Source organism: Saccopteryx bilineata, chromosome 5 (assembly GCF_036850765.1).
Source record: "Saccopteryx bilineata isolate mSacBil1 chromosome 5, mSacBil1_pri_phased_curated, whole genome shotgun sequence".
In the NCBI taxonomy this organism is placed as follows: Eukaryota; Metazoa; Chordata; class Mammalia; order Chiroptera; family Emballonuridae; genus Saccopteryx; species Saccopteryx bilineata.
Genome location: NC_089494.1, coordinates 6,599,578 through 6,622,261, shown reverse-complemented (window position 1 = coordinate 6,622,261; position 22,684 = coordinate 6,599,578). Strand labels below are relative to the sequence as shown.

Here is a 22,684-nt window from a genome sequence, read left to right as displayed (position 1 = left end):
GCCAACTGGCCAGGGCCAAGGCTCCGGTTTTAAAGATGTGTGCTTTCAAGACAGGCTCTGCTTGTTGATCTGTTTATTACCAACCAGACACACTGCACGTGTAACTGGTAATCCATTCATCCAGTTACCACAGCGAGTTGATATATGCTCCCTTATATCACTGGTAAATTTAGCCTTTTTTGAAATATTAAAAATAGCTTGTGCACTGGTACATATTTGGTTCAGGAAATGTTTGTTGAATGAATTCAAAGCCCTAATAGGGTTCTGAAATGAGTTAAGACCTAGGCCCTGGCTGGCTTGTTCAGTGGATTGAACAACATCCCGACACACTGAGGTCAGGACACGTACAAGAAACAACCAATGAGTGCACAGCTAAGTGGAACAACAAGTCGATGCTTCTCTCTCCTTTCCATCCTCTCTCTCTCTGATCATTGGAAAAATAAAGATAAAATGAATTAAGACCTTGCCTTTAGGGAAATAAGACTTGACTAGGAATTGCTAATGCCAGGACACAAGTGCTATTGGGAAGAACTGTGAGGGTCCATTTATGCGTGCTGGTTTCTTAAATCACCTGGGCAGTTCAGATCTATTTTGTTCAAGGGTCCACTGTGTTCCTGACATTCCTGAATCCATGACACAGTTTTATTGCCTGCTATGTGGGAATGCTAGACACGACAGGCAAAATGGCAGCCTTTGTTATGAACATCTGGTTGAGCATTTGGAAAATCAGCGAAGACACTGAACTGGGGAGTTAGTTTTCATTCAGGATTCTGTTCGGTTATTGTGTGGTAATTAGAAATATTTCTAGCATTTTCTTTCCCTCTTGAGGAAAGCATTTGTGAAGTTACCCAGCTTGTGAAAGGAGGGTTTTGTTTTCTTCTCTTTTGGCACATTGTTAAGTTGAATAGAGTTTGTCATTAGCATCATCTTGAGTTAATGTGTTTTCAGTTCAGTACTCACTGAATGTGTGACAGTGTTTAAAGTCTGCCGTCATGTAATTCAAGGCATTAAGGTCACTGGCTTGAGCAAGGGGTCACTCACTCTGCTGTAGCTTCCTGGTCAAGGCACATATGAGAAAGCAATCAATGAACAACTAAGGAGCCACAACAAAGAATTGATGCTTCTGATCTCTCTCCCTTCCTGTCTGTCTGTCCCTATCTGTCCTTCTCTGTCTCTGTCACATGCACACAAAAAAGAAATACCTTGCCTTACCTGCGGTGGCACAGTGGATAAGGCCTCCACCTGGGATGCTAAGGACACTGGTTTGAAGCCTCGGGCTTGCCTGGTTGGCACACATGAGAAGCAAGTATGAGTTGATGCTTCCCACTCCTCTCCATCCCTTTCTCTCTTTCGCTCCTCTCTCTCTAAAATCAAGTATAAAATATTTTTTAAAACATTTTAAAAATACCTCAATATTAAATTCCTTACAGAGAAATAATTATATTGTGAAACCTTTTATTAAACCCAAAGCAGTATCTCCCATTTGTCCTTAATCCTAATTTATTTATTTATTTATTTATTTTGCATTTTTGCATTTTTCCGAAGCTGGAAATGGGAAGGCAGTCAGACTCCCACATGCGCCTGACCAGGATCCACCCGCCACGCCCACCAGGGGGCGATGCTCTGCCCCTCTGGGGCATCGCTCTGTTACATCCAGAGCCATCCTAGCACCTGAGGCAGAGGCCACAGAGCCATCCCCAGTGCCTGGGCCATCTTTGCTCCAATGGAGCCTCGGCTGCGGGAGGGGAAGGGAGAGACAGAGAGGAAGGAGGGGGGGCGGGGGTGGAGAAGCAAATGGGCACTTCTCCTATGTGCCCTGGCCGAGAATCAAACCCAGGTCCCCCGCACGCAAGGCCGACGCTCTGAACACTTTTATTTTTTTTGTTTTGATAAAGAGTTTCAGAAACCAGAATGCCTAAAGAGAAGGGGCAGGATCTTTCAAAGTTGAATGCTGCTCCTTGAGCTGCTTGCTTCATCTCATGGTTTAGAGAGAAGGTTGTGACTAAGATTGCCTAGTCTGGCTGTAAGGTTGAGGAGCCCAGCCATTGATAAGGCAAGGCTTGATAGAGGAATAGGTGGCTTGTGTCCCTTCTCCCACAGCCCTCTCCAGGTCCTAATTCCCGTGAGCCAGTGGCCACTGGCTGTGCTTTATATCTTTACACTGTGTGTAAGGGGAAACGATCATTGCTCATTGTGTGCGTGTGACCACTTTCTGTCCCAGCTCACCGGTACAGTCAGGCACAGCAGCTGCTGAAATGAGACTCAGCGTTCATGCCCTACCAGTGGCATTCATTCCTGATTTCTCTGTAATGTGAGACACTGCCTGTGTCCCTGTTCTGTAGAGCAACTGAAGGGACAGCGTCTCACACAGTGTAAGCTCTCTTTCTCCTCAGTCACTACCCAGATCTAGAAGTTTGACCTGACTCTCTGTGTACTCAATAGCCATTTTCAGTGACACACTTCTGGTGTCTTGCTGTGTGTTTGTTTAGTCTCCTGAGCAGTGTGTTGGAAATGTCAACTGTTTCTCACCAGACTGTACCACATTTTCTCGTTGCTCCTAAGGCGTGCCTCTTCGCTGGCCAGTGCTTTGTAGGCAGTGCTCTGGACTGCAGAGGACTAGGGCAGGAATCCCTGCTCAGGCACCCTGAGAGGGCAGGGCGAGCTGATGCGTGGAAAGGAGCATACAGAGGACAGAGAAGCGTGTCTGCTCTTCTGACAGGGCTGTGAAGGAGGCGCACGGAGAAGCAGGATTGGTCTAGCCGAGAAGCGGGACCGAACCGGGCAGACAGGTGGTCGCTGGGGCGGGGGGTGGGGACTGAGTGGAAGAGGGAAAGGATTAAGAAGTACACATTGGTAGTTACAAAGTAGTCATGGGGACATAAAGTACAGCACAGGGACTGTAGCCAGTGATACTGTAGTAACTGTGTGGTACAGGTGAGTACTTGAACTATCAGAGGGAACACTTTGCAAAGTATGTGACTGTCTCACCACTATGCTGTACACATGAAATAATCCAAAATGATATCGAATGTGAACCATAATTGAAATATATATGTGTGTGTGAAGAAGGACTTAAACCCTAAGTATGAGAGGCCAAATCCTGCCTGGTTTTGGACTGTGCTGGCCTTGGCAAAGGTACCGTGGTATAGCAGGGAGCATGTGGTGGATTCTGTCCCTGTGCTCAGTAACTAAACAGAACTAAAACCTATTTCATTGTAGCTAATGCTATATTTGAGTGAACAGTCTTTGATCAAGAGGTGGTTTGAGTCTAAGAAATACATTCAGACTGAGGTTATGTGGCACTTAATCTATCCCGGGACTAAAGGGTTTCCATTGTATGAAACGGTCCTCAAGGCATGTCATGTTGACCCTGTGGCCTCTGTGGGAGGGTGCACATTGACTGACATGACTTCCCCAGCTGAGGCTCCTGGCAGAGACTGGCGTTTCTCACCTAGAGAGTTTATCCTGTATCCACAATACTACGTTTTTCTTTTATCCAAGTAAACCATATGCTTTCATCTAATGTGCCTTTGCTCCCATACAGCCCTCCAAATGAAAATGTATCCTTCAAAACTGTAGCCTGTAATGGTGTGTCTGCATGTTTATGCTTTTAGATCAGTCTTGCACGCATTCGCAGAAAAAGAAAAGTCCCATCTTTTGTTCTCCGCGGCCTTCTCTTCCCAGGTGGAGCAGTTCTGGAGGTTCTACAGCCACATGGTGCGTCCCGGGGACCTGACGGGCCACAGTGACTTCCATCTCTTCAAAGAAGGAATTAAACCCATGTGGGAGGTGAGGACTGAGGGCCTCAGTCTGCTCTTCTGAGCAGGCTGTCTTTGTTTTGGGTTGTTTGTTGTTGTTGTTTAGCCCCGCCGAGGGTAGCAGTACTTGACAGGCTTCTCTCCAAGCTGCAGTGCTCTTTGGCACACCCTTAGAACGGGGTGTGCCGGGAAAAGACACTGGTGCCAGTGCCTGTCTGGGCAGGTCGGTGCTGGGTGTTTGGGAAGACTGTCTCATCACTAAAATGGTAGCATAACAACAGGAAAGGGGTTTTTAAAAATGACCCTTATTGCGGCCTGACCTGTCGTGGCACAGTGGATAAAGTGTCGACCTGGAAATGCTGAGGTCGCCGGTTTGAAACCCTGGGCTTGCCTGGTCAAGGCACATATAGGAGTTGATGCTTCCTGCTCCTCCCCCCTTCTCTCTCTCTCTCTCTCTCTCCTTTCTAAAATGAATAAAAAACAAAAATGACCCTTATTCCCATAGGACTGACTGTGTGTGTAGTACATTACTGCGGTGTACTTATGAGTAAAGTGGGTAAAAGAGAAGCTTACAGGCAATACTGGAGAGCCAGAGCTGAGATTTATGCTCTCATTGCTTCGCTGAAATCCATCTTTTATTTTGCTGCCATGGCATTTTTCTAGAAGACAAATGTGATCACCCCCTCCAGAAAATGGGTTTCGTGTTACGCAGCTCTCGGTTGCTTGCACGATCTGGCAGCTAGCTTGGCACTCAGGCCCCATCCCCCACCCTCTCCGTCCTCCCTCCAGGACTGCTGGACCTTCCTCTGCCTCTCCCCGTCTGCCAGCAGCCTGCACCCAGATGTTCTCCTCCCAGAGCTGCGGGCCCGTCACTAGGGCTGGCTGCTTCCTGAGGGTCTCTGGTGGTCTTGTTCCTGAACTGTGCACCCCTCTGCTACAGCAGCTCGCTCAGACTGTCTGCTGTCGTTCTTGTTCTCGTCTGTGTCCTCAGCTAGCCTGGGTCCAGGAGAGACCGGCTGCATGTCTGTGTGTCTGGGACATACCCAGTGACGGCAGACGCTTAGCAAACGAAATGAGGAATGATCTGTGTTCAGAATCTGACATTATGTCATTTTGACTCCTAAAGTAGTTTTGAAAACAAGGATTCCTTTTAAAGGGTCTTAGCTATTTTTTATAGTGGCTTGTATAAGGATCCCCACCTTGTTTTTCTTTTCTGTCTCTTCTCTCCCTACCACCATTTTTCTTGTGAAGTTGAATAATTGGAAAGTGACAAGACCTCTCAGTGTGCATGCAAAAGAAAAAAGAGCTGTGAAACCATATTTTAACTTGAACGCTTTCTGTCTCTTTACAGGATGATGCAAATAAGAATGGCGGCAAGTGGATTATCCGGCTGCGGAAGGGCCTGGCGTCCCGCTGCTGGGAGAACCTCATCCTGGCCATGCTGGGCGAGCAGTTCATGGTCGGGGAGGAGATCTGTGGGGCCGTGGTCTCTGTCCGCTTCCAGGTAAGCCTCCCGGGGCAGGGCTGCTTCCTGTGCTGCCTTGGCCCTCTGCGCTGCCTCTGGTTTGCTTTGATGAGTCCCTCTCTTCCTCCTGTAGGAGGACATCATTTCAATATGGAATAAGACTGCCAGCGACCAAGCAACCACAGCCCGTATCCGGGATACGCTTCGGCGAGTGCTTAACCTACCTCCCAACACCATTATGGAATACAAAACCCACACCGACAGCATCAAGTACGTGTTGGGGGGGTTTCGGGGGGCGTATCCCTAAGCTCAGCACCAGTAGGTTCTTAGGTGGGTCTGGAGGAAAATGGTCGCACAGGAGATGGACTTACGGAGAAGGGACAGCCAGTCCTCCCCTCTGGTAGCAGCTCCCGCCGCGTGGCTCCCCGCACCCTCACTGTGTGGCGCCCTCTGCAGAGTCCAGGGGCAGTGCCCGGGCTGCTCCACCCACAGGCTGTCCTGTCCTCACTGCTAACCACTGTTTCAAGATGAAAGACCAACTGCTTGTCTTTTTCCTGTTATTTTTTAAGATAATTTCACTGAATAAGAAAGTCCTCCCTGTTCCCCCCTCCCCCCACTTTTGCATGTCTTTTTATGTTAGCTTCAGTCTGTTTCCTGGTCCTGGGAAATGAACTTCTTTTCTGAAAGGTGACTCCCTCTCCTTGTGTGAGAGCTGAAGTCCCGAGGAGGCAGGGCAGTGTCTGAGAGCGGACGCAGGAGAAGCCGCAGAGCCCATGGGCGGGCAGGCTGTGCTTGGCGCTCCGCCCGCCCGGGAGAGCTGGCAGTGGGGGCTGCTCCTTCAGTGACAGAGTGTCCTAATCAGGCCAGGTTCCTACGGAGGCGGTGTGGAGTGGCTATCAGAGTTTCTCAGAGCTGGACAGAGAGCTAGCCAGCTAGGACTTTTAGGCTTAGTTCTCTCCAGTGATTCCAGCACCAGTATGTGCCTTTGGCAAGTCTCTGCCACTCTGCCTCAGTTTCCCCATCTGTAAAATGGGGGATAATGGTACTTCACTTAGCAGGGTTGTTGAGAGGCTGATTAAATCTTTGTCATGGAAGGTCCTCACATGGAGGCTGCTCTTACAGGGCCGAGTACTATTATTAGTCTCATCATCATCATTAGAAATATTGTCATCATGTTATTCTTATTCAAGACTAGTAATGAGCCCAGTGTTGGCGCTCAGCAGACAGCTGTTTGGGAGTCTTTTCCCACGCACTCACAGATGGCGCTCTGGGTGGAGTCAGCTAAAACTAGCTGAGGGCCAGTGTATAACTGGGAGCACTCCACAGGAGTTGGTCCATAACAAGATGGCTGGGTGTGATTCCTCGTGGCCACCAAGAGTTATAGTGAGCTATGGCCCTGGTTGCTTGACTTAGCAGGCCTGTGTCAGCGTTGTTTTTCTCTGAGCAGACTTTGCCCGTTCTTTGCTCTGGAGTAGATGTAGTTTCTGCCCTCCAGCCAGACTCAGTCCAGGCTGGAGAGAGCCACACCTGCATTTTTTAGGACTTTTGTGTTCAAGGTTCCCAAAACAGTCCATTTCCCCCAAAAGCAAGCTTTTCACCCAGCTAGGGAAGGGAAAGGGATTTTTCAACTCTCCCCTCTCCACTGTTCTCCTGGCTGATCCATACCCCGAGGCAGCTCTTCCTGACTTTGGTAGAAGAGGGCTCAGGGCCCTGCCAAGCCTAGCAGAGCCCGTGGGCTTTCTGCCTAGTCTGCTGCCGCTGCTTCATCCAGAGCTCTGTCTGGCGCTCCAGGCCTACAGCTCCAGGGACCCGGAAACCCTCCTTGTACCCACATGCTCCTTTCTCTTGCGTCTCCCTCTCTTTCCTCTCCCAATGTGCCAACCTTTTGCACTTCTACTAGAATGCCAGGCAGGCTGGGCCCCCAAAGGCTCCTTTTTCAAAACCTCTGGAAGCCGCGGTTGAATGTGCCATGACCCTCTCCCCCTCTGGATGGCACCATCATTGAAGCTGGCATCATCGGAGGCTCTTGTTCTGTTGGCGTGCTACCTGGAAGATCCTTCTGTCCTGGACAAGAGGAATTGGAAGAGCATTTTATGTTTTAAGAATAGGCTGACACGCAGCAGCTGCAACAACAGCTGAGATCACTTAATAAATGGTGCTAAACTAGCTTGTCTCATGCTCTTGCTCTTTGTGGCGCATCAAAGAAGTGGCCTTTCAGATTGACTGTCACCATAATACAGAATGGCACAGACTTCTCCATGGAGGGCCATCGGGGAATGCAGCCTCGTGTCCATAAGCCCATTGTACAGTGTCACGTGGTATTTTGTTCCACTTCTGCTGAGGTCTGACATAATGAGGTGACATCTAGCTCTCATCACGAGACCCATTTTCTGGTACTTGAATTTTAGTTTCCAGCTGGTCACACTGATTAACAAAAACAGTGATTTCTAATGTAGAATTCAGCTTGAAAGTCAAGGTTGGAAAGGGGGATCCTTAGCTTTTGCTTCGCTGACTTCGTTTGCCTTTACTTCAAAGATGCCTCTTGCTCAGAGGGCAAGTCCTGCTTCTGTCTGTGTGGCTGTACGTATGTAGCTTTCTTGCTTGGCGTTAACGGGCTTTTCTCACTGCCAGAGCTGCCCAGGCTGCGGGCCCTTCGCCCGCCTCTCCCGTCTGCTTTCCCGTTAGGGCCAGGCCGTCTTCGAGCTCACTCTGCTTGCAAGATCTCGAGTTCCAGCCTTTCCCTTCCGCACTGGGTCGTTGTGCCTCTGGATCTGGGGTGGGGAAGCGTCTTCACTCTGAATTTGTGAGTTTGCTCCTTAGGGAGTCTGAGCATAGCACGTTCCAGCCCCTCACACGCTGTATGGCTTGGCTCATGTGACCTGCAGCGCAGCCTGCAGGCCCTAACCTGCATGTGCAGTTACAGCAAGCCTCATGTTACTTTGGGCTTTCTTGGGAGCTACCACCAAAACCAAAAATAAATGTTTCTGCAGACACTGGAGTGGGCTACCTGGGCCGTCTGTGGAGGTGGCCGCGGGCACAGTTTGGAGGTTCCTGAAGTGGCCATTCCATTTTGGTAGTAACACCCCATGCTTGTACCATCCTGACTGACCCCCAGTTTCCACATGGCCCAGGATCCCACAGGACACACATGGGGACCAGCACCCTGGGCTCGGCCTTCTGGAGGTGTTCGTGTCCTTGCTTTGTTTATTGCATACACAAAATTGGTTGAAGTACCTGAAAAATGGGAGATGTGGTGGTATGTGGACATGCCTCTTCTCTGCTTGGTGTTTGTCAAAGAATGACCTCTTATGGCCTTTTCCAAGTCTTGCCTTCCACTGTTACATGTATTGACCTTAATTTCAGCTCAGGTAACTGGTCCGGGGGATGAGCCTGACGTCACCTCCTGAATCAGTTGATCAGAAAGCAGCAGAGTGTCCCCGAGACCCCTCTGACCCTTGCCACGTATGAGCAGAAGTCAGAACTGCTCTGCCTGATCCCTTCCTTGGGGCGCGCACGGGTATGGCTTCGTTTGAGCCCAGGAACAGCAGCAGCTGGGACTTGGGGATTCGAGGGAAGTGAAGGAAGTAGGTATTCTGGAGAATGCCCTCGAGTATTCTGGCGACTAGGGCTGCTGGAATGGTGAGGGACTCTTAGGAGTGGCCTGGATTTCTCCGTTGGTGTACCTCCACCTTGCTCCGTTTCAGTCCGGTGTCTGACGTCCTGTCAAGCTGTTTGGCTTTCCCAGTCTGCCCCTGATCACACTGCTTGTGGCCTCTTCCTGCTGCGCTCCTAGGTGAGCCGGGAGGCTGGCCCTGCTGCTCACGATGCCAGAGCTGCTTCGCTACAGGGACGCCTGCCCGCTGTCCCCTGCCCTCGCATTGCCAGCCCTTGACCCCTTCAGGGTGAACAGGTCCCATCGAGAAATGGGAACCTTTTTCAATTGAGGATTCGCTCAGGTGCATGGCTCCTTTCAGTGAGACCAGTCTCGGTTGAGGTTTTACAGGTTTGGGTCCTCGCAGGTATCGAGGGGCTCACTGTGTCCACCGTTTTGAGAAGAAATCTAGGAGACAGACTTGCAACCCAGAATCACGAGCCCACCAGGATAAAACGGCACAGAGCCATAGAAAGCAGCAATGTGGTTTGTGAGAAAATGGCTGGAATAGTCCCATGGTGTCCCTTGTGCACCTGGCCTGGAGTGGAAGAGGGGAGGACAGAGCCAGCCTCACTCAGTGGGCCACAGTGTTGGGGAAACTGACCAGACCCCTCTGCAGAGAAAGTTGAGGTTAGGTGACTTCTCTTTAATCCCTTGATTCTAGAGGAGAAACTAGTGAAATTGTGGGGAATTGCCTTAATCTTGAGTGAATTTCATTGTACTTAAATATTGAACTTCATATGCAAGGATCCACCATCCTTTCTGTTTTGGCTGAATCATAGCCCGGTGGCCCTGGGCCACACAGTGTAATTGCTAGCCTAGCTTATGAAAGGTCCTCCCTACTGATATTCAAAGTAAAGGTGGCACAGACCGAGCTTGTCCTTGAGTACCGAGGGCCAGGCTGCGAACCGGGCTTGGGCAGGGGTGGGGGTGGGGCAAGCCCGAGTTACACAGAACTTCCTTCTCTGCTCTCAGTGTGCTTTCTGGTAAGTGGGCTGAACAAGAGCGGTCTTTAAAGGACTGTTAACTTTCATTTGAGTTTGTTCAGAAGTCTCTTGGCCTATATTAATTCTTGGTAATTTTTTTAGAAGCTTCACTCATGTGACACTTTTAACACTTAACTTGTTCTTTTTTTATCTTTAAAAGAAGCAAGTTTTAATATTACCTATATCCCTGGGATGCCAGATGGAATTATCCCCCTAATTTCTGTGAGTAGTATATTAGTACCTAGCTTTAGGCGTTTGATTTGCTCTCCGCCAGGCATTGGCTTGTGAAAGAGTGATGGGTACCAGTCACTATGACCAACTCTTTTATTTCTACTGAGTCCATACGAGGGGATTTCTTGACCCAGATCCTTCATGTTGAGATTTAACATCTGAGGAAGATACTTCTGAAGAAAATGGGAGGGCAGTTTAATACTGGAATGGATTAGAGGGATTTAAAATCTATCTGTTGGTTCTGGACGCAGAACTGCTCTGTTTGGACTAGTGTAGGCCATTCTGGAAACAAAAGGATAAATGAAGCTTCGGCACAGCTGTGTAATTTCTCATGGACATTTAAATTGTTTTATATAGACCATAAATCTCACTGTTAAAACGAGAGAGGGGTTTCCTGGGTCATTGCCCAAGCATCGGATTTTGCTTTGCCCTTATGTTAATTTGGAGTGAAGAGTAAAATGGCCTTCTGACCTCACTCATGGACTCTCCAAGCTCATCGCCGCATTGCCGTCACCGGAACGGACTTTGGAACGGACGTCTTGCTGTAGAGACGGGACTGACAGACCGGCACGCTTGTTTGGTGGTCTTTCATTTTTCTTCAGTTCAGTGAGCATATGTTCATGGCTGTGGGGGTGCTCTCTGAAGAACCATTAACTGCACAGCAGCCTCTCATTCAGAGAGGTAGATCGCTAATAAATACTCCTTCTCAAAAGAGAGAAATGCTAATGAAACTCACAGAAATATTACCTGGAAGAGTGTATTTCTTGTGCCAGGTCTCTGATTTCATGCCTCCTTACTTAAAAAAGAAGAAGAAAAGCTTCCCAGAGGAGAAGAAGGCCTGGTAATAAAGTGTTTTAGTGGCTGTAATCTAAAGCCGTAGTGGGTGACACCATACATTGTGACCCTGGGTATTGTCGCCCCTTTAAAACAAGGATGGAGTAATTGACAAAAAGGAATTTTAGATTTAGCAACCCCAAATTACCCATTATATATATAATTCCCAGGGAACTTAGCACACATTTTGTCCCTAATGGGACTGAAAAGTGGCCAGGACATCGGTTCCTCTAAGACAGGGGTCGGGAACCTATGGTTCGCGAGCCAGATGTGGCTCTTGATGGCTGCATCTGGCTCACAGACAAATCTTTTTTTTTTTTTTTTTTTGCTATTTTCTGAAGCTGGAAACAGGGAGAGACAGTCAGACAGACTCCCACATGCACCCGACCGGGATCCACCCGGCACGCCCACCAGGGGCGATGCTTTGCCCACGGGGGGGGGGGGGGGGGGACGATGCTCTGCCCATCCTGGGCGTCGCCATGCTGCGACCAGAGCCACTCCAGCGCCTGGGGCAGAGGCCAAGGAGCCATCCCCAGCGCCCGGGCCATCTCTGCTCCAATGGAGCCTCGGCTGCGGGAGGGGAAGAGAGAGACAGAGAGGAAGGCACGGCGGAGGGGTGGAGAAGCAAATGGGCGCTTCCCCTGTGTGCCCTGGCCGGGAATCGAACCCGGGTCCCCCGCACGCTAGGCCGATGCTCCACCGCTGAGCCAACCGGCCAGGGCCAAATCTTTAATTAAAAAAATAATGTTAAAAATATAAAACATTCTCATGTATTACAATCCATTCATTTCCTACCACTCATGTTCATAGTTGCGGGTGGCTGGAGCCAATCACAGCTGTCCTCCGGGACAACACCAAATTTTTATTGGATAATGTGTAATGTACACGGGTCGTTGTATGGCTCTCACGGAGTTACATTTTAAAATATGTGGCGTTCATGGCTCTCAGCCAAAAAGATTCCTGACTTCTGCACTAAGAAAACATGAGGTGTGTTAGAGCTTATGAGAGCTCAGCCATCCTGGGTCTGTCCTGTTTTTCGGCCACCAGGCACCAGAGGCCTCTTTGTTGAGCACCACCCTGAGAGACTGGGTACCCCGCAGTCACATTCTCATCTTTTCCTAACTCCAAATTTCTAAACTGAGTTACTCAGCATGAGAGTTATGATCATTATTCCCTGGGAGTTTTTCATTGCTGTGACCTACACAGCTTAACATTTTAAGGTAGTTACATGGATCTGTTCAGAAACAACCTGGTACAAATTCCAGGTCTGAGGTCAGAAGGGTCAAAAGGTTGGAGGTGTCGAAACAGGAAGCGGTCTAGTTTGCCCATTGCATTTGAGACACCATGGTGCTGTTGGTGCCAGCCTTTCCCCTCAAGCTGACCCGGATGGAGATAGTTTCTGCCCCTGTCCCCACCTCCCACTGCCGCCTTTCGCTCCAGTGAGAAGGAGATGTCTTCAGTGACAGCGAGCTTAACTCTGACCTACTGGCCTCCCTGGCAGACTTGAAGGGGTGGACACAAAGCCTCGAGGGAATAGAGAGGGCCAGACTGCACCCCTAGAGCAGCCAGGACAAGTGCCAGCTGTCCCTGAAGGGCACTGGCCACCACTGCCAGTCGGAAGTCCAGGTGGGAAACCTCACTGCTGTGTTCTGGGTATTGGTGGGCTGCGCTTGGCCTTGAGGGTATCTGAAATGGGAGGTGGGGTTATGTGTCTGCTCTCTCTTTGTTAAAAGCTTTTGATCTGAATGTGCTATTGTGTTTTTTTTTGTCTCTGGTTTGCCAGGGCCTGGGAGGAGTTTCATGGCCTGGTGAACAGCAGCGGCCGCTGACGGACGCTCCCCTCTGTCTCTCACACTCAGGGTAGGGCCTTGTCTATCTTCTCTGTAACCTTGTGACGTGCCTCAGCCGTAGGACCCTCTCCCAAGGGGCTGTGTGCTGCCGTGTACCCCAGCCTTGCTTCTGCCAGCAGAGTCTGCTCCAGCCTGTCCTCTGGCTGCCTGTCACAGCCTCAGGAAAACAGTCGGGACCCACTGGGTTATCGTGCTCCCTGGGTCACAGTCCCCCGGTGAACCTCACGGCAGCTCACTCAGCCTCCCTATGCCTCCGTTTTCTCATTCAGAAAGGGAGGTTCTCTGGACTCACGGCCCAGGTCTCTTCCTATGCCAGCATTTCATGATTAGAAATGTGCCACAAATTTTTCTTTATTTAATTTTGCCCAGTCATGGCCGTTTTTAAACCATCTGGCAGTGTCCCGTGACTAACGTGGAGTAGGTGAGGTATGTCTCATTTGCTGCTGTTGGTTGTCAGTTCAGTTGTAAGGAAGCAGTGGTAGGAGCAGGGTTTCCACAGTGACTGGACAGGGGCAGATGCTGGGCCCAGAGGCGACAGCTCTAGGCATGTCCCCCAGCAGGGACAGGCCCTGAGTAGCGAAGGCTGGCCCAGCTGAGGCTAAGAGAACACCCGGTTCCTGTCTGCTCTAGCGGAGGAAGTGGGGTGCATTTATTCTGGATGAGGAGTGGATGGAAGGACCGTGTCTGCATGTGCCTAACTGGGGAGCGTTTTCCTGGATGGGAACCCCCCTAGCCCCCTATCCTGAGAAACAGAATTCCTAAGAGTGGGAGAGGACATATCAACTGGAGTAGCTGCCAGGAAGGAGTGAGGCCTTTTTCAGGAAGAGGAGACCCACCTCTCTCGGGCCGGAAGAGAGGATGACACTGAGGGACAGAGCAGGTGGCCAGGGTCCTGATACCACCCATACCTCTTTTTTTTTTTTTTTTTTTTTTTTACAGAGACAGAGTGAGAGAGTCAGATAGGGACAGACAGGCAGGAACGGAGAGAGATGAGAAGCATCACTCATCAGTTTTTCGTTGCCACACCTTAGTTGTTCATTGATGGCTTTCTCATATGTGCCTTGACCATGGACCTTCAGCAGACCGAGTAACCCTTGCTCAAGCCAGTGACCTTGGGTCCAAGCTGTTGAGCTTTTTGCTCAAACCAGATGAGCCCACGCTCAAACTGGCAATCTTAGGGTCTCGCATCCTGGGTCCTTTGCATCCCAGTCCGACACTCTATCCACTGAGCCACCGCCTGGTCAGGCCATATCTCTTTTAAATATATAGTTTAGTTCCCATATCGTAAGTTCAATTTCAGATGATAATACTAGCTTTTTAAAATTGAAGTTTAGGATGTTATTCTGTAAAACATAGTCACCATGGAGTTCTGAGATGGCCGCTAACATCCAGAGAGGGATGAAAACGCATCACTTGTATGATTAGATGCATTGATTTGCAGGCTGCAGCATAGATGTTCAGAGTAAATTAAGTTTAACTTCCATAGGCCTGCCGCTATAATGGAATTGTTTTACTAATGCTACCATATTTAATTATTTCTAAGATTCCTTTTTTTTTTTTTTTTGCTTTTAATATTTCTAAAATTGGAATGCCTACAGTGAATGTGATCAAGATTTTTGTCATAGTTTAATTGGCAATGTTTACTTCTTTTTTTTTAATTTATTTATTTTTATTCATTTTAGAGAGGAGAGAGAAAGAGAGAGAGAGGGAGAGAGAAAGTGAGAGAGAGAGAGAGAGAGGGAGAGAGAGGAGAGAGAGACAGAGAGAGAAGGTGGGGAGGAGCTGGAAGCATCCACTCCCATATGTGCCTTGATCAGGCAAGCCCAGGGTTTCGAACCAGCGACCTCAGCATTTCCAGGTCGACGCTTTATCCACTGCGCCACCACAGGTCAGGCCCAATGTTTACTTCTTAAAGTAAATAAAATGATAGCTTTAAAAGTCACTGGCATCCTGGGTTCCATGAAAAAAGACTTTAAAATGAAATTGAGATAGTCAGAATGTAAGAAAAGTTCAAATTATTCCCTCTCCCCTTAGCTAACACTAAACCTCCCAGAAAAAATACCAGAATTGCTTTGAGAAGTCCTATCTTTGCACAATTGCCATTTTGTAGTCCCCCCTCCCATCTGTTCTACAGGTAGATGAAAGGGACCCTTCTGCTTCTTGAAGCTCAGACTTGGGAGTCTGAGAGGAGCATTAGAATCGAAACAAACAAAAAACTCACTTCGTTGTCTGCATAGACTTGAAAAGTCGTTGAGTTTCATCTCTGTTGGTTTGACCTTGAATGAGGCGCTCCCAAATGACGCACACACCTGGCTGCCATCGCAGACACCCCAACATCCAGCCTCTCACCCTCCATTTTCCCCTTTCAAGTAGATCATGATCTGTGAAGAAATGAAAACTGCTCTTTAAATAATTCTTACTGAACCACAAGTACTTTTCCCCCGTATATCATCTATTTCATGCCATTATATGTGGCTGCTACTATTTTAGGACTATTTCATTTGACCCCCATTACAAATAGGTATTGCCTTTTCCACCCCAGCTTCACTAGAAGCCCCGTTAGCTGCTCGGAGCGGCGTCTGGTTACTTCTGTGTCTGGCGGCATGCTCAGAGTGTGATCTGGGTTTTGGGGGAATGCAGTTGGTGTGGTCACTCAGTGGGAGGTTAGACATCGAGATTGACCCCACTGCACTTAGGAGGCTTGCAGTTGTGTTTAGTACACAGGAAGGAGAGGGGAGGAAGCCAGAACTGGCCTGGGGAGGTGGGAAGGCGGACAGCGGAGAGCTAGGGAATGTTGTCCTGAAGAGCACAGATACTGAAGCCTGCAGGCTAGTTTGTGACTGCGTTTTCAGACCCGTCCCCCCATCAGAGCACAGGTTCGGGTGGGGCTCCTGCGTGGCTCCCAGCTCTCTGCGGAGGACCCTGAGTCACTGCGGTGCCCAGCACAGGAGCGGGTCCCATAAGAGCAGGAGGCATTGTTCTGAGGAACCGACCACCCTGCTCCTGCTCCTCCATGGTCCGCCCTCAGGAGCCAGCTCCGCCTCGGCTCTTTTCTCTAATGTGTACTTGTCCATCTCCTCAAAGGACAAGAAGGTGACCATTTGGGGATGGAGCAAATTAGAAAGCCTGTCTTCATTCCCCTGAGTCGCCTGGGAATGTGCAGTGAGCAGCCAGTTTTGATGGCACTCTGCTGTTCCTGTGGCCCTATTCTCAGGACAAAGGGTCATCCCCCATCCGGTGGAGAAACAGTCCCCTCTAGCATTGTGGGTCTTTAGCTCCCGTGTCCTGTGCCCTGGCGTGTAAAAACCTAGAATAAGGTACAGCAGAAATCTTGATGTCTGAAAAGGCCCTTGGTTTTTTATTTTATTTTATTTTTTGCAAAGCCCCTTTAAATTAATACCCTGGTCTCAGTCCCAGTTGCTTATTTCGTATAAATTCACAGATGAGAATGTATAGTTTTCCTTACTTTTTTTTTTAAAGATCTTTTGTAACAAAACAATAAAACCCTTCCCAACAGCCCATGCCGCATCCCAGCATTGCTAGGGGGCTGGAGCAGCTCGCTTCCAGGAGCTTACTCTGGATTGTCTAAATTTTAGTTTGCTTTTAAAAGAGTAGAAGCCCATCTTTTTATACAAAAAACAACAACAAAACGGGTTGCCTGTGGCTTCCGCCCCTTCCTGTCTCCAGTCCCTCTCTCCATCCCCTGATGAGCCCAGGCAGCACACAGCTAAGGATCAGTTCCCAGCTGATTTGAGGGGGACACGTTCCTCAGACTAAATCTGGCACCAGGCTCTTCTCAACCCACCTTTTTCGGAAAGGCTGGACCAAAGCCTCCAGCTGCCACCAGCCTATCATTCCCGAGGCTGTCTGTCACTCACCCTGTTGCCCTTTCTCTTCCCGTATAGCAAAGCCGGGGAAACAACCCTCTCTCCTGGCTCCTTCACTCTCCACCCCTTTTCGTTTCACAGACAGACCTTAGACAGATGGTGAGTCCTTAGATTTTCCGACTCTGAAGAGATCTCTGACAATAGAAATAATTAGAATACATATTAAATAGCTAAATGAGAAGTTGTCATAGAGGTCTTCAGTTTCCTGCCTCAGAAAGAAGAATTAGCTTCTAGCCCAGCGCAGGACTGCTTCCACACGGGGGTGGCCTGCTGTGGCGAGGACACCCTGAAAATGCTCTTCTCCATGTCACCAACCAGCTGAAAGTCTGGGCCCAGGCCATCGGCCGCCTCTTCCTCCAAGATGGCTCCTTCTCCCATCTTCCGGGAATTCTCTGATGCTGCCTTTCTGGTCACTTGTCTTAGTTCTCCCTGCTGATTGATTGCCCTCTGCGATCCAGTTGCTCAGTGGGAACAGAGGTGGTGTCCAAAGGGAAGGGGTGGACCAGAGCAAGCTGTCCCCCCCTCTGTCCGGGGTCCTCTGCGTGCTGACCCAGTGTGCCAGCACAGCCTTCTCAAGGGGCTCGGGAGTGGCACGCTCCCGCCTCAGTGACGCTTGCTGTTCTGTTTCAGGACCAGATGCGTCCCTTATCCTTTGCCAGCAGCTTGTGGCACCTCAGTGGGGTCTGTCCTTTTGAAAGGTCTTTTTTAAAAAGATGCTCACCCCATTGAGTTTTCTTTGTGTTCAGGCTTCAGCTCCTTAGACGGAAGTCATTGACATGCTCCGTGGCCACTGACAAATGAGCAACATGGTCATGCATGCCAGTTACCATAGGACCAGAGCGCTTTAAGATCACATCCGTTTCTTCCTAGGCAGCGTTCACCCACACCAGTCCTTTCCCGTCCGTCTGCGTCCTTGTCTGCGTCCTTGTCTGCAGTCGTGGTCTTTGTGTAGTGAAGACAGGTTAGTCGCACGGTTGGCCTGCCCCCAGCACAGAGGAGGACCCGTTGCCCACAGCAGGAGGAAGCCGCTGTCCAGCTGGGCTGAGCACGAGCCTTCATCTAGACCCACTGCCCTGGGCCGAGTCGGTTGTAACCATTTTAAGACAGGCCCATTAAAGCCAGTGTTTCTAGGATGTTCCATTAAAAGTAAAGGGAAATAATGACTTCAAAATCAGGTTAATGACAATTTCAGACAAATTTAAGCACTGGGCCAGAGCAGTAGATAAGGTGACCTTTAAAGCCCTGTCCAGCCCTTAGATTTTGGGACTCACATGGCAGCGTGAACTGCTGCTGAGAGGTCATTGGGTTTCTAGGGGGACAGGGATGGGTACTAGTGATAGCCAAACCCGTCTGCATCCATAGAAGGCACCTTATAGGGCACATCTTAGTCTGCTACACACACACACGCACACACACACACTTCTCTTTCAAGAATTACAGCTTTCTAAAGCGGAGGAGACTCAATTTCACCTCTTAGAATATCCCTCCTAGGTTGCTATAAGTTTTGAACCAAGGCTTGTTTGGTTGGCAGGTTAGTTGATTTTTTGGAATACATAATACAATCAAGGCTCGATTTTTTTTTTTTTTTTATTTTTTTTTATTTTACAATGACAGTCAGAGAGAGGGATAGATAGGGATAGACAGACAGGAACAAAGAGAGATGAGAAGCATCAATCATTAGTTTTTCATTGTGACACCTTAGTTGTTCATTGATTGCTTTCTCATATGTGCCTTGACTGCGGGCCTTCAGCAGACCGAGTAACCCCTTGCTGGAGCCAGCGACCTTGGGTCCAAGCTGGTGAACTTTTTGCTCAAACCAGATGAGCCTGCGCTCAAGCTGGCGACCTCGGGGTCTTGAACCTGGGTCTTCCACATCCCAGTCTGACGCTCTATCCACTGCACCACCACCCGATCAGGCCAATTTTTTTTTTAATTGATCATTTCTTTTGCTCCACTTAGTTGTGTCTTCATTGGTCACTTCCCATATTGCCCTGACTAGGGATTGAACCCGCAACCTTTGTGTTTCAGGACGATGCTCTAACTAACTGAGCTGACCAGCCGAGGCCTCGGGTTTTTTTTGTTTTTGTTTTGTGTGTGTGTGTGTGTGTGTGTGTGTGTGTGTGTGTGTGTAAGAAAGAGAGAGGTTTCCGCCCCACTCAGACTACCTCTACAGTTTCTGCTGGTCCCCTTCCCCCGCCCCAGGTGATCACTGTTACTGGTCTCTGTGGAGCCTCACAGTTTCTTCATGTGTATACAAGTGAAGAACTCTGACCGTAGCTCCCTACCCCTACTCACACAAAAGGTAGCAAGCTGTATGCACACACTGTTCTGCACCCTGACTTACCCATATCTCTGAGAGATGCTTCCATAGTAGTAGGGAGCTTCCTGTTGTTTCTGGCCACACAGTGCTCCATTGTAGGGCTACACTAGTCCCCTACTGCTGTGCTTATGGGCGGTTTCTAATCTTTTGCTATTGCAAAGAGCTGAGTCGAAGTTTTTGAAAGGACTTGGGAAGCTGGTTGCTTTGTTGGCATTAGATTAGTAAGGAAGGAAGGTCCTGGGCTGTGTCACGGTCACGAGGTCCCCAGAGCTACTTATTTCAGTCCGTCCCTGTAGGTGGGTGTTGCCCATAGATGATCTGTATATTGAATGCTCTATTTTCTCCCATTTTTTTTCTTTCAGGGACAATTCAAGCTTTCGAAATACAAAAATCACATTGTGAAAGTACACGAGTTGGCAATAATCCTTTCTGTGTGTGTGTGTCCGGATCAGAGGGGAGGTCTCCAGTCGGCCGGCCCTTCCGTCTGCGCACTGAAGGGGCATCCCGGGCGGCTGCTCCCTTTTGCACTCATTCCTGGAGGACGGATTCTGCTAGACACCCTCCAGCCTCGCTGACTTTATAAAGCGGAGAAACGGCAAACGTGACTGTAATAGACACACTTTTTTTTTAAATGGGTTTCTGTGGGGGGAATCTAGCCTTTCGTTTGGCTATGTGCTATCCAGATGCCTCTCGGGCCTCCGTGTGTGCTCCTCTCTGCTGCACGAGGGCCGTCGTGACCACGTGTGCAAGCCAGAGCTGCTGCCTGAGAGCAGTATTCCGAATGTCTGTGCGCCCAGAACACACTGCTGGAAGTCCCGGGACAGCTGTAACGCCCTCTTCCAGCTCTGCCATTAAATTCTTGGGACGTTTGTTTATTCTGCTCCGCTCTGCCCCAGCCTGCACCCCTCTGAAAATGTGTTACCGGTTTTGTGTGGTCTCCTACCGTACGCCCTGCAGTCTCCTGTCCTGCGGGACGCTCTTTCTTAGGCACGGCTGCACTTAAATTGTAACCCAGAGGGTCGCTCGCGTGTCCCTGATGTGGCTTAGGAGGAGTGACTGTAAATTAAACTGGAGCAGAATCTGGTTCTGGTTCACACAGGAACACAGTGATAAGAGAGGTTCCGAATGCAGGCCGTGGAGCTGAGGGCAGTGTCTGACGGCGCCTCCCAGCCGAGCAGGGCCGTGCGTCTGGCCTGTTTCTGTGGGTCCCTGTGTGCCCCTCACTGAGGGAGGGAAGCGAAAGCTGGCTGTCTGCTGCCAGACATTAACACTTAATGTGGTAAAGTCTGTCCTCCTGAAACGGATCTCTGAAGACAAGGCAATCGTGGTAGGTGGCTTTCCTTGCATGGCTGTGCTTGTCTGCAGTGTTGGAGACCTGCCTTCAGCCCTCCTCACCTAGTGTGTTTGTTGGCAGATGTGTGCTGATCCCAGGTGCCCACGGGAACCTCTCACAGGCTACTGAGGCGGGCTTTAAGGTGACCAGGCGGGCACCGGAGGAGCCGGGTGAGCGGGCTTGGAGGACTGCAGTCAGGTCGAAGGGCACGTAGGATTGAAACGAGTGTTGAGTACCTGTCCCTACAGCATCCTCCAAGGAGCACTGTCTTATTAGGCTCTTGTGAGCAGAGCTCGAAGTACCTTAAATTAAGGTCTCTCCTAAAACTTAACCTTGCAGGCCGGGGGGCCTTTGCCGCCTGGTCTCAGAGACGCATGAGAGTAACAGCGTTTCCTTATTGTATTTATATCTCTCCTGCTTGCCAACTCCTGCACACCCTCTCATTGCCGCTGTCTTGGGGTGCTTTTTCCTAAAGGAAGAGAGGAGTACAGGGCCCCGGGGAGGTGCTTCCACTAGAGGTGAAGCTAGATCGGGTAAGAGGATCTAGCTGTGACTTAAACTCCAGCAACAAGGAGAATAAGCGCTGGTTCCCAGACCGTTGTGAGGGGCTCTGGCAACCCCGGGAGCGGGACTGACAAACGGAGCACAGGCTGCCCCTGGGACCTGCTGAGACCTCGAGGGCTTCATTGTGGCCCAAGCTCAGACCAGCCATGGAAATGGCAGAGAGCAGACGTTCGGGTTGGCACTCCTTTGGGCATCTCCCTGACTGTTGTGTGGGTGCGGACGTGCCTGGTGCGATCCCGAGAGAGGGTTTTGTCACACCCAGTGCTTAGATGTATTGTCATATTCATGTTGCTTTTTTGTGGTTTGGGGTTCTCACTTGTTCAGAATTTTGTGCTCTGGTGATTTTTAGAGCTGCTCATGTTTCCCCTCCCACGTTGTCATCGCAGTATTTGAAAGTTATTTTTTCCCACCAAAACTAGGCAGGACCTATGCTGGGTAGAACCAGAGGTATTTCCCTTCCGGAGCCTCTGAGCCTTGGAGTTCTCCAGATGCTCTGCCTAACCACTGTAAGTGGGAGTTTGAAGAGTGGGTTATCCATACCGCCTGTCCTCCAGCCTGGCTTGAGGCCTTTTTACCCCTGACTCCGCAGGCCCCTACTCTGCTGAGATGTGACACGGCTGTGGTTAAGGGGGCGCCTGTTCTAGGGACCAGGGGGAAGGTGCACCTAGCAAACACAAACACTGCTACTGGAGGACGGGGCTGCACTTTCCACTCTGCATGGGTCCCCTCTGCTGAGTCTGCCGTTTGAAGTTGGCCACCCCTCCTCCCCAGTGCTCTCTCACCTTGTCTCTGTGTGTGTGTGTTTTCCCTGTGACATTGGCAGTGGCGATCATTTTCCACCCAGAGAGGAGCTTGTGGTCCTCGGTGCTCCAAGAATGAATTCCCAAGTATTTCCCGTGGGGGCGCGAGGCAGTGCGGAGGGAGTCAGTGTGCACTTTCAGAGCGATTGTCTACTGAGGTAATAAATGAAACTGTCGACAAGAACCGGCTGCGGACTCTTCAATGCCAGGGGAGGGGGGCACTGGGGGCTCCTGGCTGCCGATTCTGCCCCTCGGGGCATGCATCTTCATTCTGAATGCACTCCAGGACAGTGCATGGGTATGTGGGGTCGTCCACCCCATGCCGGTATGTGGGCATAAGTATATGATACAGATATTCTCTAATTGGTATTTATCATTGCCAAAACTCAGTTTATATTCTTAATACAAAATGTAGTTGTTGATTTTAACTCTTCTCAATTTGGGGTAAGGAATATTAGAATGGAAGGAAGTTTCAAATAATCGGATTTTGAAGTAAGAAATTATTCCAGGCTGGAGTGTTGATTTAGATTTAGTAGCTTAACCCCAAAGATGGACATAGGGGCATCCTGATGCCCAGTGCCCACGTGAAATATCAAGAAAGAATGAAGACTCCCATATGCACCCCGAACGGTATCCATCCGGCAATGCCATCTGTAGCTGATGCTCGAATACTGAGCTAGTTTTAGCACCTGAGGTTGACACTCTTAGACCAACTGAACTATCAGCACCCGAGGCCACCCTTGAACCACTAGAGGCACTGGCTGCAGAAGGGAAAGATAGAGATGGGAGAAGCAAATGGTTGCTTCTCCTGTGTGCCCTGACCAGGCATTGAACCTGGAATGTCTATATGCCAGGCCGACGCTTTATTCACTGCACCACCGGCCAGGGCCCTCGGGGTTTCAAACCTGAGTCCTCAGTGTCCCAGGTTGATGCTGTATCCATTGCACTACCACCTGGTTAGGCAAAAACAATAGTCTTGAGGCTCTGTTTCAGTAGATAGAAAA

The 22,684-nt window shown here is 49.7% G+C and overlaps 1 protein-coding gene across 4 annotated transcripts in view; it reads left to right on the top strand.

The window, feature by feature from the left end:
• Nucleotides 1-21,853, top strand: part of EIF4E2 (eukaryotic translation initiation factor 4E family member 2) — a 33,500-nt gene extending 11,647 nt beyond the window's left edge. For 2 of the 4 annotated variants that reach the window (XM_066279471.1, XM_066279473.1), the window contains exons 4-7: nt 3,685-3,789; nt 5,110-5,262; nt 5,357-5,493; nt 7,124-7,389. In XM_066279471.1, coding sequence (XP_066135568.1) covers nt 3,685-3,789; nt 5,110-5,262; nt 5,357-5,493; nt 7,124-7,196 — 468 coding nt within the window. In that variant the 3' untranslated portion in view covers nt 7,197-7,389. Of the gene's footprint in view, nt 1-3,684; nt 3,790-5,109; nt 5,263-5,356; nt 5,494-7,123; nt 7,390-12,709; nt 12,787-19,345 lie in introns of those variants that run through there. The other 2 variants (XM_066279474.1, XM_066279475.1) reach the window with 2 other exon arrangements.
• Nucleotides 21,854-22,684: the final 831 nt, after the last annotated feature.